This window comes from Rana temporaria, chromosome 4 (genome assembly GCF_905171775.1).
Source record: "Rana temporaria chromosome 4, aRanTem1.1, whole genome shotgun sequence".
Classification (NCBI taxonomy): Eukaryota; Metazoa; Chordata; class Amphibia; order Anura; family Ranidae; genus Rana; species Rana temporaria.
Window position 1 is genome coordinate 403,343,089 of NC_053492.1, and position 26,495 is coordinate 403,369,583.

General features: G+C 42.1%; 1 protein-coding gene across 4 annotated transcripts in view; it reads left to right on the forward strand.

Moving 5' to 3' along the window:
* Positions 1-26,495, forward strand: part of UGP2 (UDP-glucose pyrophosphorylase 2) — a 144,442-nt gene that overhangs the window by 113,657 nt on the left and 4,290 nt on the right. For all 4 annotated transcript variants that reach the window (XM_040351224.1, XM_040351222.1, XM_040351223.1 and 1 more), the window contains 6 exons: positions 2,325-2,510; positions 8,102-8,235; positions 10,771-11,068; positions 23,397-23,594; positions 23,715-23,957; positions 26,065-26,169. In XM_040351224.1, the coding sequence (XP_040207158.1) occupies positions 2,325-2,510; positions 8,102-8,235; positions 10,771-11,068; positions 23,397-23,594; positions 23,715-23,957; positions 26,065-26,169 (1,164 nt within the window). The remainder of the gene's footprint in view (positions 1-2,324; positions 2,511-8,101; positions 8,236-10,770; positions 11,069-23,396; positions 23,595-23,714; positions 23,958-26,064; positions 26,170-26,495) is intronic.

Sequence of the window (26,495 nt, forward strand, 5' to 3'; positions counted from 1 at the left end):
ACTCGATGACGACTGTCTTGACTGTGTTCCATGGTATATCTAATGCCTTGGAAATTTCTTTGTACCCTTTTCTTGTGTGATGACCGCCATTTTATTCTCTAGGGTGTTGGGAAAAAAATGTTTAATGTTTGGGGGTTCTAAGTAAATTTCTAGCAAAAAAACTTGTAAACACCGAGTCTGAAAAAGAGGCTTGGTCCTTACGTGGTTAACAGGGGTGTGTAGACTTGTTGGGCCGGATTCAGCTAGATCGGCGCATAGTTATGCCGGCGTAGCGTATCGAATATACGCTACGCCGACGTCGCTCAGAGCGGCGAGCACAGTATTCACAAAGCACTCGCTCCCAACGTTGCGCCAGCGTAACGTAAAATCCTCGGCGTAAGCCCCCCTAATTCAAAGAAGGTGGGCGTGATCCATTTAAATGAACCGTGACCTCATGCAAATGATGGAACGAATGGCCCATGCGCCGTCCTGTGGACGCTTCCCAGTGCGCATGCCCAGAATCACATCGGAACGAATGCCTAAGATACGTCGAATCACTGAACGTAACCTACGCCCAGCCCTATTCACGTAGTACTACGTAAACAAAGTAAAATACGACGGCTGTTCCGTCGTCCATACCTTTGCATTGGATGCGCCTCCTTTAGGTGGAATAACTATACGCCGGACGTAAGCCTTATGCAAACCGCGTATATTATGTGCCGGGCGCAACTACATTTGTGAATCGCCTCATCTCCCTCAGGCGGCCAGCGTAAATATGCGCCCAAGATACGCCGGCGTAGGAAAGTTACGCCGGTCGGAGGAAGCCTATTTTCAGGCATATCTAGTTCTATGGGCACGGCGCATAGATACGACGGCGCACATTGACACAGATACGTTGGAGTAAGTGTTACGTGAATCCAGGCCATTATATCCACTGTAGCTCATAGTTCTAATTGGTTGTAATCCTGAATTTTTGATATAGGAATGCAAGTTTATATTATTCATGTACTGTTTATTCATTTATTGTTCCTATGACACTGTGTATACACGTGTAAAGATGATTGCAGTGCAAAGCGGACTTTATTTTATATATATATATATATAATATAACATCTCATGTGAAAATTATAGCTTAATGCAAATAATCTTACTAATGTATGCCACTCTTTTTTCTTCTGTCACCTTTTTTCTTTTAGTTTGTGTGTGTTCTGGTCCGTTCCATTCTATCCTATCCTAATACTTGAAAAATGCTCTTGCGGATGTTCATGTGAATAACCAGATTACACATGCAGTTAAAGTGGAACTCCAGATAATTTTGTCCTCCAGCTTTTGAAAATGAGGAGGGGTTAAAACCTTGGTCATGCTGTACAGGTGGCCCTTGCCTCCATCACTAAAAGGAGATAGCTAAAATATTAGTTGCTACCAGATGGGAAGCAACAGGGAAATCTCTCCCAGTGGGGACACCTACCGTTGATACTCGAGTATAAGTCAAGTTTTTCAGCAATTTTTTTGGTGCTGAAAATGCCCCCCTTGGCTTATACTCGAGTCACCTTTTTGTGCCTGATCTCCCGGACTTTTGTCCGGGGGACCTACGGCCAGGGAGCACAGATTTTTCAAAGTCGGGCACCCCTTCCATAGACTCCCATGTTAAATGGTAATTTCTCTAGTAACTTTGGGGACCCGGTACCGGCCGGCCGTAAACTTGGCACACATGTCGCCCCAATTCTCCTCTACAAGTGTGCAAAGTTTGCTGTCTGGGAGACCTACGGCCGGGGAGCACTGACTTTTCAAAACCAGGCACCCCTTCTATATGCTCCCATGTAAAACGTAAGTCTAGTCATGGGCACAGTGAGGCATGCACATACATGAACAAAGTGAGGCATGCAGATGGACACCCTAGGCTTATACACGAGTCAATGCGGTTTCCACGTTTTTTGTGGGAAAATTAGGTGCCTCGGCTTATATTCGGGTCGGCTTATACTCGAGTATATACGGTATATATCGGTGACAGTTCTAGTGTTGGGATTTCTTGTCATTTTGGGCAGATTATTTCCCGATGTGTGTTAGGAACTGGGGCAATTTCATCAGTAGGCACACAGATAGAAAAAAACCTGTGAGGAGTGCTGACTTTTCCCCAGTTTAGCCAAAACTAGGAAAAAATAAGCTTTGACTGGAGTTTTACTTTAAAGCACTACATCTCTTCAGTAGGACAAAATTGCCCTCTTATCTTGTATATGTTCCACTCCCTCATACATTGTGACTTGTAAGATTTTTTTCATATGATATGAACAAGGAATCAGAGTGAGGAATCTTATCTGTAAACTCATTTTCTGTGTATCTAACAGATTCAGCCATATGAGAAGATGAAAGCAAGAGGCCTCCCAGAAAACATTTCTTCAGTCCTCAACAAACTCGTCGTCGTCAAACTTAATGGAGGTTTGGGGACCAGCATGGGATGTAAAGGCCCAAAAAGCTTGATAGGGGTCCGGAATGAAAATACCTTCCTAGATCTCACGGTGAAACAAATAGAGGTGAGTGCTGCCCGGGCATAGTGTTAACCCGATACTGCACATTGCCTGCAATGCCATTGAATGGATTGGTCTACAAGGCTTAAAATTAGGGCACTATTTCTATGAGGTGCTTTTAATGGCTTTGCTAAAGAAGAATATCTAACACCGTTCATTGTGCACGCCACATCCTTTAAAGTGAGTTGACCATCAGGTCTCCTGCTAGTCAACCAGCCCTACTTATGTCTGTAATGTGTGCAGACCATAAAGGGATCCTAGCACTTCCAGTTTACTTTTCTGTTCATTCTAATGGAGAAAACAGCTGGTTGGTAACTCAACGCAGTCGTTGAACTCTCCATGTTATCCTATGTGTCCATGCACACATAGGCTGTTATCAGCAGTTTTGGGCAGTGGCATTTTTGAGCAATTAAATGCTCAAAAACGTCGCTCACCAGCGTTTAATGTTTTTGATCCATTGAATAAAAAAAAAAAAAAAAAAATTAAAAAAAAAAAAAAAAAAAAATAAAAAAACATTTATGCAAAGACTTTGAAAAAATTTGAAAAACTCACTGCAAAGCTACTGGCATTTTTATAACTTTATTTTAACGTCCAGTGTGTATAAGGCCTAAGTAGTCATTGAAGCCCAGTCCAATGTTAGCGAGGAGCATAGTGGAAGAATGTTTATTTTGCTGGCAGGCAGCAGTTCCCGTCTTCCCTACCCCACTGATCACTCACTGGGACTTTTGTAACACTGTAAGCTTTTAAAAGCTAGGATAATGCCTGAGCAAAGATGAAGCTAGTCTCCTGGGGATAATTTTTTTTGTCAATCAGCACCTAGCCTTGACTGTGAAAACACAAGTCAATGTGCATAAATGTCCATCCAAATACAGTGAAGCTGTCAGGGCCTGTACAAGAGATGGAGCCTGCTTCTTCCCAATGTCAGCGTGTCTGGAATCCCATTCAGAGATATTACCAATCGTCAAAGTAAGAAGAGGTTGAATACCCTTACTGGCTGTAAGGGTATTCAACCTCTTCTTACTTTGATGATTGGTAATATCTCTGAATGGGATTCCAGACACGGTGACATTGGGAAGAAGCAGGCTCCATCTCTTGTACAGGCCCTGACAGCTTCACTGTATTTGGATGGACATTTATGCACATTGACTTGTGTTTTCACTAGCACTAGTTATTACTGTGGACTTTACACCAATACTAGTTTTACAATCACACATGTTGGTTGTATGATTGGACAATCTGTATTTTCGTTTTTAGCATATTCCAGTATATGGAAGGTGCTTCTTATTTCTGGCGCTGCACTTTATTTTCACATTATACCCAATTTTTTCCTTTTGTTGTGCCGGCAGCCACCATAGATACTACACATTGGAAGAGCGCAGTATATTTATAATTTTTAGCACCTAGCCCTGCCCACAGCTTTCTGGACCGGTGACAGTACTGATTCTGTTGCTGAACCCCCATTCCAACCACAGCCCCAATGTAAGCTGCAGTGTCTAGGAGGGGAACGCATGAGACACAAATGAAGAATGATTGTTGACGCTTTCCTATTCCTTGGTAGGTGAACACCTAGAGGTTGATTTACTAACACTGGAGAATTAAACATTTGGAGCCGCTGTGCATGGTAGCGAATCGGCTTTTAACTTCAGCTTGTTCAATGGTAGCTGATTGGTTTCTATGCAGAGCTGTACCAGATTTTGCACTCTCTGGGCTTAGTAAATCAACACCTTTAAAGTGGAGTTCCGCCTTGGGGGGAAAAAGTTTAGGTCCGCAGCAAATACTGTAGCTGCTGACTTTTACTATATAGACACTTGCCTGTCCTGGGAGCCTGTGATGTCGGCACCCTAGCCGATCTTCGTATCGACTGTCGGGTGCAGCCGCTGCCATTCCAGGTAAGGGAACCTGGCAGTGAAGCCTTTAGGCCCGGTTACCTGCTGCCCATGCACGAAGTGTGCTGCGCTTTCTCATTGGCCTGGCGGCGGAGGAAGGAGGGAGGCCTAACTTCCAGGAGATCCGGCCGTGGCCTGGTCTCCTGGAAGTGGGGAAGGGGTCCTGTCAAAAACAGGTCCCATTCCCCTCTGCCCCCTGAAAGGTGCCAAATGTGACACTGGAGGGGGAGGGGAAGGAGCAACTAAGTGGAAGTTCCATTTTTGGGTGGAACTCTGCATTAATATGAAAATATCTCTGAGGCTTTTTCACTTTGAGGTACATCACACTGAACATAGAGTAGGGGAGAAAGTCCCAAAGATGCTTACATGCGTTATTTAGAAAAAGCCCCATACCCAACAATTCTCATGCAACTTTTGGGTGGCATTCTTCTTTTTATTGCATACAACAAATGTTTTAGCAACCAAAAAAGACTTCACTGTAACAAAGCCAGCCAGTCTGGCACAAATTCATATTGGTTGCAAATCTTTAATGTAGTGTTCACAAATAATCCTCCAGTGTGTGTTTTTTTGTTTTTTTTTAAGGAACATTAGGAAGCCTTTTGTTTTACTGATTCTTTGTCTTTTTCTTGAATGTGGTTAAGAAGAGGACAATTTTATGGCCTGAATTATTAGTTGGAGGATTATAGCACATAAATTCATTAGGCATTGCTAAACTTTCTCAGACCTTATGTTTTGGAAGTGCTGTTTCCTTGCCAGTGCACCAAATAAAATTTACGATGTTTGTGTTAAATTAAAGATCTGTTTCTTTGCCTGAGGAAAATCTCCAATTACAACAGATGGCCATGACCATGAAATAAAACTGCACCAACTGGGTGCCAGAAAAAAATTGGATTCTTTGGCAATAAATATTTCAGTGAAACAGTGGCAGATATTTAGCCTACATTAGACCTTTTTGTTATACTGCAGTGAAAGCAAAACCGCTTTAAGAATGGAATTGTATGAATTTAAAATATTTTTAACACTGTTTTGTGCTGGACTGTCCAGTGATGAATAGGACAAGGAAATATGAATTGGCTGTGATAGCTGGGTGATTGTATAGTCCCCAGGATCTGATATTGTGTCTATTCAAACTTGTGCTTGTGTAAAAGCTTCAAGGCAGAATGTCACCATGTCACATTTAGGGAGATTGGAGGTGTTTTTTGTATGCATTCTCATTGCATATTGCAGGTTTGTATTGAACAATGAAGGCTTATTCATTAAACATAAGGGCTTATTAAGAGAGTGCAATGAGGTTATGCTTTCTAGTTGCCAATCACATTTCACACTATGGCATTCATCTGATGAGATAATTTATTGCTATTGATTATTGCTCTCAACATTTCACAGGTCCTTGTGGTTTTTGTGAATGTTGTATAGTAGCACGTCTTTCCGAATGACGTATAGTAGCGCGTCTTTCCGAATTACGTATAGTAGCGCGTCTTTCCGAATGACGTATAGTAGCACGTCTTTCCGAATGACGTATAGTAGCACGTCTTTCCGAATGACGTATAGTAGCACGTCTTTCCGAATGACGTATAGTAGCACACACTTGTACACTTAAAGCTCCCATTACACTTTGCATTTACTTCTCCATTAAAATGTATATTAACAAAGTCACTAAAATCTCATGGTAAGGTAACTTCAAAAGTAATTTTCAATATTTTTAAAATCTGCTACTATTCATTGATATAATACCTTGTGATCCTGCCCCACAGGTCCTTGTGCAGGAACACTTTGTGTTATAGATTGACGACAACCTTTCCCTGTCTGTCTATTGTTCTACTGCCACCTTCTCACAAGTGGGTGCCAGCACATGTGGCACAAACATGTTTACCGTTGTCACTGTGTCGGGCAATAGTTACAGGAGTGAAAAAGGAGGAGAGAGAAGCACCATGTCAATCCTTCAAACAGCTTAGGAATTTATTCAGTATATAAGTATAAAACAACACTAAAAACTTGCGTGAAAAATGTGGGAGCACTTGGAGAGTGCTAGAGCGGGTGGGAACCTCCACATGTAGTGTCACAGGAGGGCCGCCGGAAAGTGTCTATTGAGGGATCAACTAACGCCGTGTGTTCGAGCCGGTTCACACTGGGGCGGCACGACTTTGGGGGTGACTCGGCAAGGCGTCCTCAAGACGACTTCAGAGGCGACTTGCAAAATGACTTCTGTATAGAAGTCAATGCAAGTCGCCCCCAAAGTTGTACAAGAACCTTTTTCTAAGTCGGAGTGACTTGCGTCGCTTCTATTAGAACGGTTCTATTGAATAGAATGGGACGCGACTTGTCAGGCGGCTGAGTCGCTTGACGAGTCGCCCCAGTGTGAAACGGCTCTTAGCCGCAGCTGGAGCCTCGGTAAGCCTCATGAAGACTGCAGCTGTGTGTCTCTGGGTGGGAGTGGTCCAGTGCTGACAAACTGGGGAGCCCCTCGCCCATGCACTGTCTGGCCAATCGGAACGCGTTTTGAAGGCATGGCCTCGCCTTCTTCATCAGCTCTTCGTTACAGAAGTACATGTAGACAGGAGGTAGCTGAAAATGGAGATCAAAAGCTCTGAGATCAAAATAGGATGAAAAAGGGTGAAGCAGGCATCTGATAAAAACTGCTTTAGTAAATTCAATATAAGTTGTTTAGGGTTTTCCTTAGCTGACAGTGGGTTAAGGTCCACTGTCTGCTGATGTCACTCAGCCGGTCCAGGCTCTGAAAAAAAAAGACTATATGGTTGGGATCCACCCAGAACTCTGGATCGGCACTTGGCTTAGCCTGTCGGAAATCCACTAAGAGCCTGGGCCACCCTCCTCAATAGTCCAGAGCCCCAATGAGTGCTGGGGGGGGGGGGGCAGACCAGGGAGCCAGGGACTGACAGCTTAGAACATAGGGGGGAGAACTAAGCGATCAGTGTTTGATCACTCAGTTCTCATTGCAGAGGCGGTGGGGGACAGATGCAGCATTAGATGAATGCTTCATCCACCTAATGTGAGTATTTTTTAAGGTACACAGAACATGGTTTGTAACGCAGATGGGTGTTTTATATAATTGCTAGAAGCAAGTGAAACATCCAACATGGTCTCCTTTAAATGTACAGACAAAAAAAAAACACTGCATCACAGTATATCCTTGCTAAGTAGGCTGATTTATTTCAGCATCTTTTGTTACAATGAAATGGCGTACAGTCATACAAATTTCACAATACAAACCATTTTTTTTTTTTTTTTTTTTTTAAGGATCTGTGAGTCGGCTCTTTCTGGCATGAAATGTGTCTCCTTTTTTATAAGCTATGTAATTAAATAAATTACCTTAAAGGGGCCCTGGCAAAACATGTGTAGTCTGGTTCTCATGAAAGCGGCCATTCCCCGATGGAACCGCATGGTGCTCCCAGAGCCATCCACCTCCTTGGGAGTAGTTGCTTGATGACAGATGCCATTTTTGCCCAGTCTTTTATGTGGGGTGGATTAGTTGTTTTGCTGATGGTCCTATTGGTTTGTATCTGCTGGTGAAGCCAAGTGCCCACATACAGCTACAGTGCAAAGAAAGTCACTGCCATTGTAGCTCCTTGTTTCACTTGGGCTGCATTTCTGTTTGCCAGGCTTTGTTGCTTATGTTTTATAGTTGATATGCTTTTTATAACTACTTTAGAATACCTGATACTTATTTTTTTACTTTCTCATCTATACAAGCACTTGAACATAACCTACAACACAGAGGTCCCTCTCGTTCTTATGAATTCATTCAACACTGATGAAGACACCAAGAAAATCCTGCAGAAGTACAGCCACTGTCGGGTGAAGATTTACACATTTAATCAGAGCAGGTAGAGTGTGCGGCCGAGAATATGTCAGGAGTGTGACAAATAATTGTCTGCCCAAGCTATATATTTTGTTTATGAAGAACAAAACCCTTCTGCAATGTCTTTTGGAAGTTTCAGCACAATGCAAAGTGTATTTTACAATTTGCTAGCAAAACCAGGAATCGTAGCGAAGACAAAGAAAAGAACCATCACTCGGCATGATATAAAAAAGTATATCCGGCAAGAGCTGTGAGATTTTAATTAGTTTCCAGCATTTAGGAAAATTAATTGGGCGCTTATAGTTAAAAACAAAGTACTTTTTAAACCAAAAAACAAATATGTAATATATTTCAGCTAACCACTCATTAGATGTGGCTGCTTTAGAGTTCTTTTTGTAGGTTTTTATCCCTCTGGTGATCTGGCCAGTAACACACCTCTTGTATTAGAGTGCCCCCCACTCAGGATGAAGGAACACAGGGGCACCTTTGGGCAGCAGACTGGGGGGGATGTTAGATTTACCAGCAGATGTAGATAGTAGTTAACCACTTGCTTACTGGGCACATATACCCCCTTCCTGCCCAGCCGAAAATTTCAGCTTTCAGCACTGCGTCGCTTTAAATTAAAATTGCGCGGTCGTGCCTCCCAAACAAAATTGACCTTTTTTTCCCCACAAATAGAGCTTTATTTTGGTGGTATTTGATCACCTCTGCGGTTTACATTTTTTGCGCTATAAACAAAAACAGCAAATTTTTTTTAAAAAAATACTATTTTTTACTTTTTGCTATAATAAATATCCAATTTTTTTTTAAAAAATAACTATTTTTTTCTCCGTTTAGGCCAATATGTATTCTACATATTTTTGGTAAAAAAAAAATCGCAATAAGCGTATAGTGATTGGTTTGCGCAAAAGTTATAGTGGCTACAAAATAGGGGATAGAATTCTGACATTTTTTTTTATTTATTTTTTACTAGTAATACGGCGATCTGCGAATTTTGTCAGGACTGCGATATTGCGGCGGACACATTTGACACATTTTTGGGACCATTCACATTAATACAGCGAACAGTGCTATAAAAATGCATTGATTACTGTATAAATGTGACTGGCAGGGAAGGGGTTAACACTAGGGGGTAAGGAAGGGGTTAAATGTGTATCCTGGGAGGGATTCTTACTGTGGGGGGAGGGGACTGACTGGGGGAGGTGACCGATCTGTGTCCCTATGTACAAGGGACACAGCATCGGTCTCCTCTCTCCCTGACAGGACGTGGAGTTCTGTGTTTACACACAGAGCTCCACGTCCCTGCTCTGTCATTGCCGATCGCGGGTACTTGGCGTACATCGCGGCCACCAGGCACGCGCATTGGCATCTCGGTGATGCGCCGCCGGCGCGCGCGCACCCCCCAGTGCCCGGAGGACGTCAAAAGACGTCCTCCCGGATTTATAGAGTCACCCTGAGGCCGTCTTTTGACATACGCCCGGGTCTCAAGTAGTAAAAGTAACAGTTTTGTTCCTTTTTTTGAGATGAAGGTTTTACATGAATAATTAAGTTGGTCATTGTAAGCACCCCTGTTGGTAGTAAATGGTTGTCTCAATACTCAAACTGCTACTTTTGCAGGAGAGCTTGTTCTGTTGAGAAACAGAGTTACTGGCTGGATCACCAGGTGAAAATAAAGGAAAGAAAGCCTAAAAAATAAAACAAATGCAGCCCCCACCTCTAAGAATTGTTAAGCTGCAATGTAATTTTGGGATTTAATACTACTTTAAACCTGCTATTGGGTGCTTGGCAGAGAAGATTTAATACAAAATAGGGCAAGGTAGCAGCTGCAACAACCCCCATCCATCGCTGTTCCTTGCTTAAGGTTTATAAGGCTTGAAACTGACACGAGAAAGCCGCCTCTTATGTGTGTATTGACATCGTCCACCCCTTCAGACTCCAATTGCCTACAAGTGCTTTCTCCTATGTGATGTGACAGGCAGGTGTACCGCTTTGACCAATTGTGCTATCCCCTGGTTTACTTTAGGAGCATGAAGGTTGTAGCTGGATGCCTTTTTATACGGGGGCGCTCGTGTATGCTCGCTCCCAAGTCCCACTCTATGTCCACAAGACAGACACAGAACCGGGCTTGACCCTGCTCATATAATGCATGAAGGTAAAAAACCTTCAGTCTATACATCTAGTTTAAAACCAATTAATGGGAAATATATCCCACTACATAAAGTGGAAATATAAAAAATGACATACACAAGAGTTGAGCACTTCGAGTAAATGGGCAGCTGTTCTTCCAATAAAGATCATCTGGAGGGGTACTTGTAACTCATCACAGCCTAAAGGCCTGCTAGATCACTGGCATTTATTGCATCTTGACTGAAAATTATGCATGTTGTGTTCTTGTATTCAATAGCTATTGTGTATGGCAGACAACTCTCTATATGAATTGGTCTACCTCATCATTGCGTTTTGCCACTTTCACATATAGATTGTTCATGTTTCTTTTCATCTTGGTCAGAAAACAAGCCAATGTCTAACACAACCCCATGTACTGTGTGTTCTCTTTTAGGTACCCAAGAGTAAACAAGGAGTCCTTATTACCAATAGCTAAGGACTTGTCTTACTCGGTGGAGAATGCGGAAGCCTGGTACCCCCCTGGTCACGGTGATATCTATGCTAGTTTTTATAACTCGGGCCTTTTAGACACACTGTTAGGTGAGAAGAAAGAATATATTTTCGTTTCAAATATCGATAATCTTGGTGCCACTGTGGACCTCCATATTCTCAACCACCTCATGAACCCACCAAATGGGAAACGCTGTGAGTTCGTCATGGAAGTCACAGACAAGACGAGAGCCGATGTGAAGGTGAGTACCCACAAGGGATTTATCATCCCAAAACAACTCTGTTATTCTACGGATAGTGTTGAATAAATGACTGCCGGGTGTGTTTTCTTTTCGAATGTGACAGAAAAACCCAGAAAAAACACACGTAACCTTTTTATTATGTAAAACTTTCCATTCCGCATCACTATATTCAGTAGAAAATGTTTTCTGACATTCTCTTTGTGTATTCTTTTTATATTTTATATCATGGACCTGGCTAATGGAGTGTTTGTGTGGTAGTGTTGCTGTTGGCATTCAAACCAGCTACCCTTTTTCTGTGTAAAATATTTTATAATGAGAGGCAGCAGCTAGCACAACCTATGACAAATGGTAAACGGCTAAATCAATACAAAAAGTGCAGTGCTTAAATTGAAAATAGTCCTTGGTTGGACAAAATAAAAGCCAGTGTTTAACCCCTAAAAGTGGAGGTTCACCCGGAAATGACAATTTTTAAGATTAGATTCATGCTCATTTTGTCAAGGGGAATCGGGTAGTTTTTTTAAAATCGAAGCCGTGCTTACTGTTTTAGAGAGCGATCTTCTCCGCCGCTTCCGGGTATGGGCTGCGGGACTGGGCATTCCTTCTTGATTGACAGTCTTCCGACAGGCTTCCGATGGTCGCATCTATAGCGTCACGATTTTCCGAAAGTAGCCGAACGTCGGTGCGCAGGTGCCGTATAGAGCCGCACCGACGTTCGGCTTCTTTCGGCTACTTGTGACGTGATAGATGCGACCGTCGGAAGACTGTCAATCAAGAAGGAACGCCCAGTCCCGAAGACCATACCCGAAAGCAGCGGAGAAGATCGCTCTCTAAAACGGTAAGTACTGCTTCGTTTTAAAAAAAACTAGCCGATTCCCCTAGACAAAATGAGCATGAATCTAATCTTAAACTCCAGCTTTAAAGCATAAAACGCATATACATTGAAAAAATAAACATGTATTTATAGTCCACTCTCTGAAAAGTGAAAAATGAAATATATGTCAAAAGAATAGTTTGGATATTCGTTTAGTCCAACTATGATATTGATGATAACATTGTTGAAGTAATAGTCCAAACGAGTGGGTGTCAATCTTCAATTAAACACATAGTGAAGATAGAAAGATGGAAGAGACCGCCACCGATAAGACTGAGGCTTACCGAAATAAATGGACTCAAGGCATGCGCCAAATGAGTCTTAAAGTGGAGGTTCACCCGAAAAGTAAATTTTTAACCTTAGATTGATGCTCATTTTTTCAAGGGGAATCGGGTAGTTTTTTAAAAATCTAAGCAGTACTTACCGTTTTAGAGAGCAATCTTCTGCGACACTTCCGGGTATGGGCTGCGGGACTGGGCGTTCCTATTTGATTGACAGTCTTCCGACGGTCGCATACATCGCGTCACGATTTTCCTAAAGTAGCCGAACGTCGGTGCGCAGGCGCCGTATAGAGCCGCACCGACGTTCGGCTTCTTTCGGCTACTCGTGACGCGATGTATGCGACCGTCGGAAGCCTGTCGGAAGACTGTCAATCAAATAGGAACGCCCAGTCCCGAAGACCATACCCGGAAGCGGCGGAGAAGATCGCTCTCTAAAACGGTAAGTACTGCTTAGATTTTAAAAAAACTCCCCGATTTCCCCTTGACGAAATGAGCATTAATCTAAGGTTAAAAAAAAAATTTCGGGTGAACTCCCGCTTTAAAAGATGTATGTTTTTTACCAAAGAAATGTAGCAGAGTACATTTTGCCTAAATGTGTGAAGAAAGAGATTATTTACAAAATGTGATAACGAACTAAAAAAAAAAAAAAAATATATATATATATATATATATATATATATATATATATATATATATATATATATATATAGCCAGTATGGGTGGCCTGAGGGTATTTAAGCAGCCCACTCACACATGCTCTTTGTCGGTTCAGTCACTGGGCTGACTCTTCCCAGCTCACCTCATGTCTGTGAGTCTGCGCATTCAATCGCATTCGACACCCTCCCGCCCTTCCCCTTTTCAGGGCACTTCTCAGCATATCCTTCTTCAATTAACTACCCATTACTTACCTTGGGTATGCCCCCTTTTCTTGGAATACTGACCAGACCACCAAGGCACACTTCAGGTCTATTTATGTTGTAAGTCTTGTTGCGTGTTTATACACTCTCGGTCAGAGGGTAACGACGATAGATAGATAGATAGATAGTTAAAAAAAAAAAAACCTCCAAAACATAGCTCTATCTGTCCCAACAAAGATAAAAATGTAATTTGGGTGCAGTATTGCATGAGTAATCGGCATTCAATTGGCACAGGAGCAGGAAGGAGATGAAGGTGTCTGGTATTGAAGTGGTTTAATACACCTTAAACATTTTTTAATGCATTTATTATTTATCAAACACTAGGAGCCACCTAGATATAGCATGCTGACCAGAGATCAGAGCAAAAGCAGCTGATCCTGCACTATCCACAAAGTTGGCATATTAATTACAAATGGGTTTAAATTACAGTTTTGATTTTGGTCATTTTCTAAGTAGGCTAAAGTTATTCATTTTTTAAATGCGTCATAAAAGCTTATTTTTTCTGCTTAGATGGCTGATCTTGCTTGTGGGTAGCTGTTTTCCTGGCCATACACTCTGGACTGATATTCGTAGTGAAAAGAACAGTCATTCTTTCGGATGTCTGTAAATGTGCTACAGTTAGTGGTGTTATTTCAGTTTTTCCGGAAAACAGAAGCCCAAAAAAAAAAGCATTTAGTATGCCAGCTGTGCTGCTCGGTTATATCGACATCAAGGGATTTCCATGACAAATCTGTCAAAACTCTCAAGAGATTCTAGTTTCCATCAGCTCCCAGTAAACAGGGTAACCGTCTGCAGCAGTGAGAGACAACAATGCCAGCTGCCTGGAACGTGTGTGGAGAAATGTGATCAGTAATGAAGTAGGAAGTCGTCTGACACCCCTCTGGTGTTTTGTAGCTCTTGAAGCTGGCTTGTGTGGCCTTACCACAGCTCCAACTCTACAGACGTCAGCAACCTTCGACAGCTGTTGGACACAATTAGTAGCAACAAGTGTCATTCAACCACAGTCACGAAAATTACTACCCCCAGTAGCCCTCCATCTCCCACACAGCTTCTTTACCCTTCTATCCTTCTGCAATATTTCCATATCCTGTGGCAAGGATCCCTGTGATGGCCAGGTGACGGTCACCTATGGCATCCAATGAATAGGATCTGTCGGCAGGAAGTAACATAGACATAGCAGACAGGACCATCCACAGCAAGTGTGGTTTTTAGTTAGATTTTTTTTCTTTTTTTAAACACCTTCTTAGGTAAGGGATAGCGGATTAGGTTAGTAATCGGGAACGTGTATCCATAAAAATTAGGCTCTTGTGTTTGATTTTTATAGAAATCTGTGCATCTGCTGTTCAGGTAGACTAGAGCGGAGTACCTACTGGGAGTGACATTAAAGATTAGCTAATGGCAACGTGCAACAGAAGCTAATAGTTTGAGATAACTGACCTATGGTCCAGGTACTCCGCTGTTGGGTGCGACTATAGATCTTACAATTAATAAAACTGAAAGAAATTCCTGGATTTGGCACTTAATTTTCATACCATCCATCTCTGGATATTCAAGTATGGATATTTTGTCCTCAACTGTAAAGGTTGTTTACTATCCATAGATATGTCAGATCAGCAACAGTTACTTTGCACAATTCTCCCAAGCTTTGGGCAACATTAGGACATTTCTGTGTAGATGCTGCAGCCCTGACATTGGACATCTCTCCAAAATGTTTCAGATGGGAACGAGGGACAGCTATTGGCAACAGTATGTGGGCATAGGACACAACCCCTTTAAAAGATGATAAAACAAAAAAAATTAGTTAAACTCGCAAGAGGTTTTTTTTTTCCTGCCTTTTGAAATTTACAAATGCAGCAATTTGGATGAAACGTTTAGCACTGGGAAACCCTTTTCGAAAGATAAATAGTGAATTGTTTTATACAACTATAGATCAGACCAAACAAGGGACAAATGAGGAAGAAAGAGGGACTTTGTTCCAAATCTAGGACAGTCCCTCAAAATCAGGGACAGTTAGGAGCTATGCATTAGGTCATGTCAGTTTCAGGAAGATGGACATTAGCAGTAGACATAAGACAGGGTTTTGAAGCTAGAGGTAGACATAAGACGGCCCTTTGGACCCCAGGATTTGATCCTACTGTTATCAAATGGTTCTAGACATACCGGACTATGTCCCAATGTGTAACAGTGACTGTAAGGTTAAAGGGCCATTAGCCAAATTTGATACTTCAGGTAAAGGTGGACCTCTGTGGGCTTTGTAGGATTCATTAATGATTTGTGCAGAAAATAATTAGCAATCTAGGCCATTAGAACAAATTGACAGCTGCTTTAATGGGGTTTTGGGTTTTAATGCATTATAAGGAATTTTTGAGTCTTTTCAGAGTTGCATAATTAAAGCAACCCAAACGGGAAAGCTCTGCATGTTCCCAGCCTCACTCCCCCCCCCCCCTACTACCACATTTGCCGCGCTCTGTGTAGTTACAGCCCCTCTTTTCCCCGCTCCCTTCTGGAGCACACACAGGTCCCAGAAGACAGCGGGACCTTTCAGAAAGCACAGCGTGACCCGCGCACACGTGATAGAAAACCAGCTGTGAAGCCTGTAGGCTTTACTGCCTGGTCTTCCTTGGTAAAGATTCCGGCGCCTGCACCCGAAGCCGATTGAAGTATCAGCTTGGGGTGCTGACAACGCTGGATCCCTGGATAGGCAAGTGTCCTTATGTTAAAAGTCAGCAGTTACAGTATTTGTAGCTGCACTTTTTTTTTATTTTCTTTTGCCCAGACTGGAGCTCCTCTTTAATATAGGTCAGAGAAATCATTGAAACTCGTTTGTCAGACAATTAAATTTTTTTAGTAAAAGGGCAACAATGGCAAACACCGTATTTCTCTCATGACTGGTTTATATGAAAGCTGTTCCTTGCTGTATTTATTGTAGAGGCAAATGCCGGCTGTATTTACTCTACAAGGATTGTAAAATGTCAGACTGCACTAAGCAATGGGATATCTGAGATGTGTTACGTTTGCCTATTTGCAATCTCCCCTTTTAACATACAGTGAGGAAAATAAGTATTTGAACACCCTGCTATTTTGCAAGTTCTCCCACTTGGAAATCATGGAGGGGTCTGAAATTGTCATCGTAGGTGCATGTCCACTGTGAGAGACATAATCAAAAAAAAAAAAATTCCAGAAATCACAATTTATGATTTTTTAACTATTTATTTGTATGATACAGCTGCAAATAAGTATTTGAACACCTGTCTATCAGCTAGAATTCTGACCCTCAAAGACCTGTTAGTCTGCCTTTAAAATGTCCACCTCCACTCCATTTATTATCCTAAATTAGATGCACCTGTTTGAGGTCATTAGCTGCATAAAGACACCTGTCCACCCCATACAATCAGTAAGAATCGAACTACTAACATGGCCAAGACCAAAGAGCTGTCCAAAGACACTAGAGACAAAATTGTACACCTCCACAAGGCTGGAAAGGGCTACGGGGAAATTGCCAAGCAGCTTGGTGAAAAAAGGTCCACTGTTGGAGCAATCATTAGAAAATGGAAGAAGCTAAACATGACTGTCAATCTCCCTCGGACTGGGGCTCCATGCAAAATCTCACCTCGTGGGGTCTCAATGATCCTAAGAAAGGTGAGAAATCAGCCCAGGACTACACGGGAGGAGCTGGTCAATGACCTGAAAAGAGCTGGGACCACCGTTTCCAAGGTTACTGTTGGTAATACACTAAGACGTCATGGTTTGAAATCATGCATGGCACGGAAGGTTCCCCTGCTTAAACCAGCACATGTCAAGGCCCGTCTTAAGTTTGCCAATGACCATTTGGATGATCCAGAGGAGTCATGGGAGAAAGTCATGTGGTCAGATGAGACCAAAATAGAACTTTTTGGTCATAATTCCACTAACCGTGTTTGGAGGAAGAAGAATGATGAGTACCATCCCAAGAACACCATCCCTACTGTGAAGCATGGGGGTGGTAGCATCATGCTTTGGGGGTGTTTTTCTGCACATGGGACAGGGCGACTGCACTGTATTAAGGAGAGGATGACCGGGGCCATGTATTGCGAGATTTTGGGCAACAACCTCCTTCCCTCAGTTAGAGCTTTGAAGATGGGTCGAGGCTGGGTCTTCCAACATGACAATGACCCGAAGCACACAGCCAGGATAACCAAGGAGTGGCTCTGTAAGAAGCATATCAAGGTTCTGGCGTGGCCTAGCCAGTCTCCAGACCTAAACCCAATAGAGAATCTTTGGAGGGAGCTCAAACTCCGTGTTTCTCAGCGACAGCCCAGAAACCTGACTGATCTAGAGATCTGTGTGGAGGAGTGGGCCAAAATCCCTCCTCCAGTGTGTGCAAACCTGGTGAAAAACTACAAGAAACGTTTGACCTCTGTAATTGCAAACAAAGGGTACTGTACCAAATATTAACATTGATTTTCTCAGGTGTTCAAATACTTATTTGCAGCTGTATCATACAAATAGTAAAAAAAATCATACATTGTGATTTCTGGATTTTTTTTTTTTTTATTATGTCTCTCACAGTGGACATGCACCTACGATAACAATTTCAGACCCCTCCATGATTTCCAAGTGGGAGAACTTGCAAAATAGCAGGGTGTTCAAATAGTTATTTTCCTCACTGTAGATGTATTGTTTAGTGTACTTCCCTTCACTTCATTGCAACAAGACGTAGGTGAAATTCCATCTTTGTTTTTAATGAAACATTTGTCCCCTTGCTCTCATGACGCCTATAAAATGGAGGATATCTTCTTACTTTTCTGTCTTGGTAACAGTGGTCACCAGGACAATTGGTTACCAGCAGGGACAATAAAAACTTGGCACAGGGTCTAACCTCACCACTATTTGATGGTGAGAGTATTATGGATTTAGATACAGTTCTGTAAGATCTAAGCTCTATCGGGCACAGAATTCTGAACATTTTAACCATTAAGGGCTGCAAGCAATACTAGATCTTGTTAAGTGCAAGAACAATGTAAGTATATAGACGTGACACATGAGGAAAAGACTAGCCCGTGCCAGCTTACAGCTAAGATCTGGACACATCACGCTTTTGTGCACAATATTTACACAGCAGTGTACACGTTTATGTCTGCCACCAGCTAATTGGAGGTTTAGCTACTTTTTACACTAAATGCAGTGTTCTAAATCTAAACGGTACCTTTTTATGGAGTTTGATCTTTATTACTTTGGACAGTAATCTTTTTGGCAGGTCGCGTTACTAAGTATATTTACCTTTTTTTCATCATCACCTTGATAAAGGTTACAGAAGAGTTGAGTAACAGTTTGCTCTGAATGGTGGCATGTATTTCCAGTGTACTGACCTAAGTGGCACATTAAAGTGTTTTCTTTGAACTGGAAAGCTGTGACATCTCTCGAGATATAGAGCCATGGATGCTGCTGGCCTCTTTGAGTCGGGCAAAGTACAGGTCTTTAGTAAACAATGTTGATGAAATCTGACCTACCTCCTATTCCACAACTACGAGAATCTTTTTTTTTTTTTCTTTATGAATAAACTAGCCTCCAAGGAGGAGAGCAATACCACATTAGTAAAAATCGGGCTCTTACTATTGGCCAACATAAGCTACAGTGTGCCTTCTGTAGGAGATGGCTCACTAATGTTGTACAAACAAATGGCAACCACCCCAACCTATAACTAGCCCTGGCAGCAAGGAGCACATGTCAAAAGACAAACAGACCAAAAATTCTCAGGTCACTTGCCAGCCTGCAACAAACCGAATTGATCCAGTTTATCAGTTCCCAGTGAAAAATGGGGGTTTGTTTTGTACACATTTGCAAATCTATGCATAAGCTGCAGCGGCCACGTCACAGCACCCCAGTGTACTGCAGTCCTAACTCTATCATTCTGATTTTCCAAAGTTGAAGCACATGCATAATAATGGATAGATTAAGGGCAGGTATGCCCAAAGGGAGCCCACCCCCTCCTTAAAGGTATAGGGATGCACTGGACACCTAGAAAAAGCACAATGGCAGCGATGGTATCCACTCATGACGTACGCCAATCTTTAGCATCACATTCTATTTTTCAGTGGTGGAACTCGGACTGTCTTTCTATTGTGGCATTGTTTTAAAGACGTACAATATAACCTTGAGATAAAGAGGTGCAGTACAGAGAAAAATAAATACATTGGTTAAAGTTTCATGCTACCACTCAATACAGTTTATGCACAAATTTAGACCTTTTACTGTCTTCTCAATTGGGCCACATTTTCAAACTTTAGCTAGGCCAGGTCTACATCAGCTTGATAATCCAAAGCAGTGATGTCACACATATGCTTTTCTATATTTCTGAGCTTGTGAAGAAAATCACATTTTAGGACGGAGCTATGGGATGACGAGCTAAAAGCTTTTTCTTTCACAGTCCAAGAAGCAATGGCATTTTATACAGAGATGAGCCCCAATGCAAACTTGCATATTGATTAAAACAAGGGGAAGCTCTAGAAAATGAAAATATAAAGTTTAAATTTTAAAATGTATTTGTCCTAAAAGACAAATTGTATTTAGGTAAAAGAAAACCTCCCATTTGTAGATGAGCAGTCGTGAAGTTGCAAATTTTACTGCAGACTTCAAGGGGTTTTCTGCATGCAGCATGGGTTTTAACAGCAGGCATTTTCTTTAATTTTTAAGATTTTTTTGACCACAGCTACAATTTTTGTGGACTTGTTGCCCTACTGGTGACTGGTTCTCTTTTTAAAGTAAGGTGTCTGTAACCTTATGAATCTTCACTCTTGAAATAATAGTACATTCCAGGAATTACTTGATTCTTATTTACCTGTATTGTTTGCATGTCAGGGCGAGAACTCGAAGGTCTTGTCTTTTATCTGACCCCAGTGCTGACAATAGACACTATAAGACACTCGTATTGCAAACCTACTGCCAGGCGTACATTAAATCTTTGTCCATTTTGTAGTGCCGAGTGTAAGTAGATGACAGATTTGTCTCCATTGGGACCTTACAGATTGATACTGGGTGGATAGAACTGACAGGGAGAGAAAACAAATGAATAACACACAGACCTAGCCCTAAAAGGCAATTGTGCACTACTACAAAACCACAAAGGCAAAAAAAACACCAATACTTCAGGTATAGAGGTGCATATGACTTTCCCCCATCCTCTCATGTGATTGTCCTAGTGCTTAGCCCAACACTGTCACTTTGGGCAGGGAGATCATCCTCAGGGCTGTGTTAATAACAACCCAAAGTGATTCTGAGCTTACACTTGGCTTCCTTTTCATATTCTGTCTGGAATTCAGGGTTGTCAAACTTTCATTGTGGGCCGCATCAGCATTATAGTTGCCCTCAAAGGACAAGGTTGTTTCTTCTGTAAGGCTAGATATCTAGAGCCCCCCCCCCCCCCCATACATCAGATATCAAGAGTCCCCCACCCTTTCTTACATCACGGTACATTCCCCTTACCTTGTGCTGCTGCCGGGAAGAACCTGGGGGCAGAGGTGGGAAGCAGAAAGTGCAGGGTCTGGAGGAGGGCTGGAGTTTGTTAAATGCGGAGACCTGGGGAGGTGGACATGAGGGGGTGCTGCGGCTTCAGAGTGGTGCAGCATCTGTAGAAGGAGTTCTGTTTTCTCTGCTGCCCACTGCTGAGACAAGGTAGGGTGGAGATGACAGGAGTGTCTCACGAAATGGCTTGGCGGGCCAGATTCGGTCTGTGGGCCTTGTGTTTGACACATGTGGTCTAGATGAACCCAGTGATGGGGAAATGATAGAACAGCGAGTGAGTGCTGCTGGGGAGGGGGGCATTAGAGCAAACCTGGTACTTTTCCTTGTAGGAGACGAAAACTGGTTTGCTTTAAGAGGGGAGATTCTGATTTTTACAAATACACCTTTCCTGACAGGTTCTCTATAACCTTTGTACAGCCCAGCCATCATAACCGGCATAAGAACATGTTTTATGTTCTCGTATATGTCTACCTTTTTCAGCCTGTTGCTGGAATCTGTCACATTGCAATGATTACAGTGTATAACCAGCATAACAAAGCCAGCTCAGTAAATATATGGAAATGTGAGCAGAATTGTGATGAGAGTCATATTAGCATTTCACTGGGAAATGTTAATTCTGAAGCTATCTGTCACATCTGCCAGAGTAAAACAATAGTCCTCCCGAGAGCCTGATTTCCCAGCATTCTCCAATGTCTAGTTATCTGCTGCATTCTTTTGTCAGATGATTTACTGGTGGTCAAACTTTATTGTAGGTCTTATCAACGTGTGCTTCCCAATCTCCTTATTGCAGAAGCCTGATGTGTTTAAAATTATTAAAAGCAAATTATAATCTTCTTTTTTTTTTTAAGATTTTAGATGCAGGAATGTAATTCGACAAAATAACACATCTTATAAATGTCCTTGTTTAAATGTGTTTTTGTGTATTGTTTGTTTGTTTGTTATAGTGAATGGGAACAGTCATGTTTGCTTAACCACTTAACCCCCGGACCATATTGCTGCCCAAAGACCAGAGCACTTTTTGCGATTCGGGACTGTGCCGCTTTAACAGACAATTGCGCGGTCGTGCGACGTGGCTGCCAAACAAAATTGGCATCCTTTTTTCCCCACAAATAGAGCTTTCTTTTGGTGGTATTTGATCACCTCTGCGGTTTTTATTTTTTGCGCTATAGACAAAAATAGAGCGACAATTTTGAAAAAAATGAATATTTTTTACTTTTTGCTGTAATAAATATCCCCCAAAAATATATAAAAAAACATTTTTTTCCCTCAGTTTAGGCCGATACGTATTCTACATATTTTTCGTAAAAAAAAAATCGCAATAAGCGTTTATTGATTGGTTTGCGCAAAAGTTATAGCGTTTACAAAATAGGGGGTATTTTTATTAATATTTATTTTTACTAGTAATGGCGGCGATCAGCGATTTTTTTTTTTTTTTTTTTTTTTTTTTTTTTTTTTTCCCCGGTACTGCGACATTATGGCTGACACTTCTGACACATTTTTGGAACCATTGGCATTTTTATAGCGATCAGTGCTATAAAAATGCATTGGATTACTATAAAAATGGCAGTGAAGGGGTTAACACTAGGGGGCGGGGAAGGGGTTAAGTATCTCCCTGTGTGTTCTTACTGTGGGGGGGGGGGGCTCACTAGGGGAAACACTGATCCTCTGTTCATACATTGTATGAACAGAAGATCAGCATTTCCCCCCCCTGACAGGACCGGGAGCTGTGTGTTTACACACACAGCTCCCGGTCCCCGCTCTGTAACGAGCAATCGCGGGTGCCCGGCGGCGATCGAGCCCGCCGGGCACACGCACGGGGAGTTGGGGGCGAGCGGGGGGGCACGCGCCCCTAGTGGCCGCCGTATAGCTACGGGCTCTTGCCCAGGAGAGCCGACCTGCCACCATATAATGAAGGTGCGTGGTCGGCAAGTAGTTAATACGTATGCAGGCGGTCCAGTTTAGTACAGTAATGCCCTGTACACATGATTGGAATTTCCGATGGGATAAAATCTAATGGAATTTTCCGTCGGAATTCCGTTTAAGCTGTTTTGCATACACACTGTCAGACCAAATTCCAACTGTCCAAAACGCGATGACGTAAAACACTACGAGGAGTCGAGAAAAATTAAGTTCAATGCTTCCGAGCATGCGTCAACTTGATTCTGATCATGCATGTTTTTTTTTCTCTGTCGGAGTTCCACACAGACGATTGGAATTTCCGATAGGATTTTTTCCATTTCCAAACTCCATCGGAAAATAGTCAGATGGGGCCCACACACGGTCGGAATATCCGATGAAAAAAATCTGTCTGACTTTTTTTCATCGGAAATTCCGATAGTGTGTACAGGGCATTATAGTGCTTTGCTGATTGATGGAAAACCGTCGATTTTAAACATGCTCCGCTCAATAAAATGTGTTTTTTTTTAATCAGTTTTCATGCTACAGTGTATTTATTTCCTATAAATTATCGGTCCACTAACCTAATGCTTGGAAGCCAGAGTTTGAGTATTTCATCCTGACCTCAAGCAGATTTTGTCCTGCTCTCCTCAGTAGATGCCTCATTAGACCTCCTCTGTATAGAGATTGGAGTTGAACTATTAAAGTATTTATGTACAACAGACCATGACATTGGTGTGGGTACTACTACTTCCTTCTTCTCTGGTAATATAGTATATAGACCTATGTACAGAAGAACTGGACATTGGCGTTTTGACTTGTTAATTTATGGTTTATAATGTGTTTCTCTTGCCCAATTCCAGGGTGGCACGCTCACTCAATATGAAGGAAAGCTGCGGTTGGTGGAAATCGCACAAGTGCCCAAACCTCATGTGGATGAGTTTAAATCTGTGTCCAAGTTCAAGATCTTCAACACAAATAATTTGTGGATCTCTTTGCCAGCTATCAAACGATTGCAAGAAGCCAACTCCATTGATATGGAGATTATAGTTAATCCCAAGGTAAATGTCAGAAGTTTGCTTGTGCAAGGAAATAATCAGAAAAACAATATCCTATGTGACTTGAAGACAGGAAATAATGGTGAAAGCATTGCCAATGACCTTTTACCCTTGTCTCCACAGACTTTAGATGGTGGCTTGAATGTTATCCAGCTAGAGACCGCCGTGGGTGCTGCTGTCAAAAGTTTTGAAAATTCACTGGGCATCAATGTCCCTCGAAGCCGTTTCTTGCCAGTGAAAACCACTTCTGATCTGCTGCTTGTCATGTCCAACCTATACAGCCTGAATGCTGGTTCACTGACCATGAGTGAGAAGAGGGAGTTTCCCTCAGTGCCTCTGGTCAAACTGGGCAGCTCATTCACCAAGGTGAGGACTGTAGAGGCATACACCTGGCAGTGGGCGTGTGTGTATATGTATGCACATAATGTTTAATGTGTTTTTATAGTATCTTTACCTCTGAACGACCATCTACTCATGTAGAAACGTGAATCCTAGCTCATAAGTCTTAGCACCCCTAACCTTGAGATAGCTACAAAGGCCTGAACCAGGAAAAAAACTCTGATAAGGTGATAGACATTTCATGTTTTCATTTATGTTAGCTTTGCTGTAAATTAGGATGGTACACTGAACAGTTTTAGAATCTTCTCTGCATATACAGCTGCTCTTTATTTAAAGCGGTTGTAAACCGCATATATAATTTTTTTTTTTTTTTTTACCTGCAAGGCAAAATGCATAATCGGCTAGTATGCACCGCATAATAGCTGATTATGAAATACTTACCTCAAAACGAGGTGAACAACACTTACCTGGTTCACGCCGAGCGAGATGTCATCTTGCTCCGGCGTGTCTTCCGGGTATCGCCGCTCCAGCGCTGTGATTGGCTGGAGCGGCGCCGCTCCAGCGCTGTGATTGGCTGGAGCGGCGATGACGTCACTCCCGCGCATGCGCGCGGGAGATTTAAAATCGGCAGGGTCCGGCGGCTGCCGGATCTTCCGCCGTGGATCCCCCCTGCGCATGCGCCGCCCGCATTGCGAGGGGAATATCTCCTAAACCGTACAGGTTTAGGAGATATTCTTTTTACCTACAGGTAAGCCTTGTTATAGGCTTACCTGTAGGTAAAAGTGCAAATTTAGGGTTTACAACCGCTTTAAATATTTTTAAGAGGAGAAAAAAGGTAATTTGGAAATTATTCCTAGCAACACCTCTTAAAGTTGAGTCAGGGCAAAAAAAAAGTTGGCAAAGCGGTACTAACAAGGACTAACTGGAAGAATATTTTGCAACTAATTAGGTTAATTGGCAATAGGTCAGTAACCTGGTATAAAAAGAGCATCTTAGAGAGTCAGAGCATCTTAGAAGTAAAGATGGGCACAGGTTCACCAATCTGTGAAAAGCTGTGTCTAAAAATTGAATAATTTCAGAATAATGTTCCTCAATGTAAAATTGCCAGGACTTTATCCTCATCCACGGTACATAATGTCAAGATTCCAAGAATCTTTGGTCACCCGTGATCTTTGGGCCCTCAGACGGCAATACATTAAAAACAGGCATGATTCTGTGATGGACATCACTGCATGGGCTGAGGAATAATAATGAGAAACGCCGCCATCTTCTGTGGGCCAAAGCAAATAATCTGTTGCAAAGTGGAAAACTGTTCTATGGTCAGACAAATTAAAATTCTTCTTTTTGGCAACCATGGGCATCGTGTCCTCTGGACTAAAAAGGGTTTGTTATCAGCACTCCGTTCAAAAGCCTACATCTCTGATGGTGTGGGGTGCATTAGTGTGTATGGCATGGGCAGGAAAGGCACCATCCATGCTGAAAGATATATCCATGTTTTAGATCAGCATATGCCCCCCATTTAGACCATGTTTTTTCAGGGAAGGTCTTGGATGTTTTAGCAGGACAATGCTAAACTGCTTGCTGCATCTATGACAACAGCATGACTTCGTAGTAGAAGAGTCCATATGCTTAACTGCAGTCCACACCTTTCACAAACTGCAAATATTTGGCACATCTTGAAACAAAAGTGACACAGACACAGGAATGTTGAGCAGTTACAATTCTAATCAGGCAGGGATGGGACAACATTCCTCTCCCAAAACTCCAGCAACTGATCTCCTCGGTTCCCAGATGTTTACAAAGTGTTAATAAAAAGAAAAGAGGGTGCTACTTTGTGGTAAACATGGCCCTGTCTTCAATTTCAAAATTATCTTATTTTTTTTTCTTAACATTTTTCATTTTCTCAGTTTAAACATTTTCATGTTTTTTCTGTTGTGAATAAAATATAGGTTTTATGAGATTTGCAAATCATTGTGTTCTGTTTTTTATGTAGATTTTACACAACGTCCCAACTTTTTGGAATTGGGGTTGTATGTTGTACAGCCTGTGTTGCTGCTGCTAATATTACACTGATAATGGTATTGTATTTGGTTCTTGACATTTGCACGGCATGACACTTTTTTTCCCCCACTAGGTGCAAGACTACTTGAAGCGGTTTGAAAGCATACCGGACATGCTCGAGCTGGATCATCTCACCGTGTCAGGAGATGTGACCTTTGGGAAGAATGTTGCACTGAAGGTGTGTACAGTATGCTGAGTCAGCCATTGATATTGTGCTGAATTTAGCCAACCTTTTCAGTGCACTCCCCTTTCATTACTCTGGTGCAATTATTGCCTCACCAGCATGTACAGCACATAATTCATGAGACATCAGAACAGCCCCTCTGAACAATGGCAGCAGAAGAGCAAACAAATGATTAACTACTTCCCGACCAGCCGCCGCAGTTATAAACCAATCAATAAACACTTATTGCGATTTTTTTATTTTTTACGAAAAATATGTAGAAGAATACGTATCGGCCTAAACTGAGGGAAAACATTTTTTTATATATATTTTGGGGGATA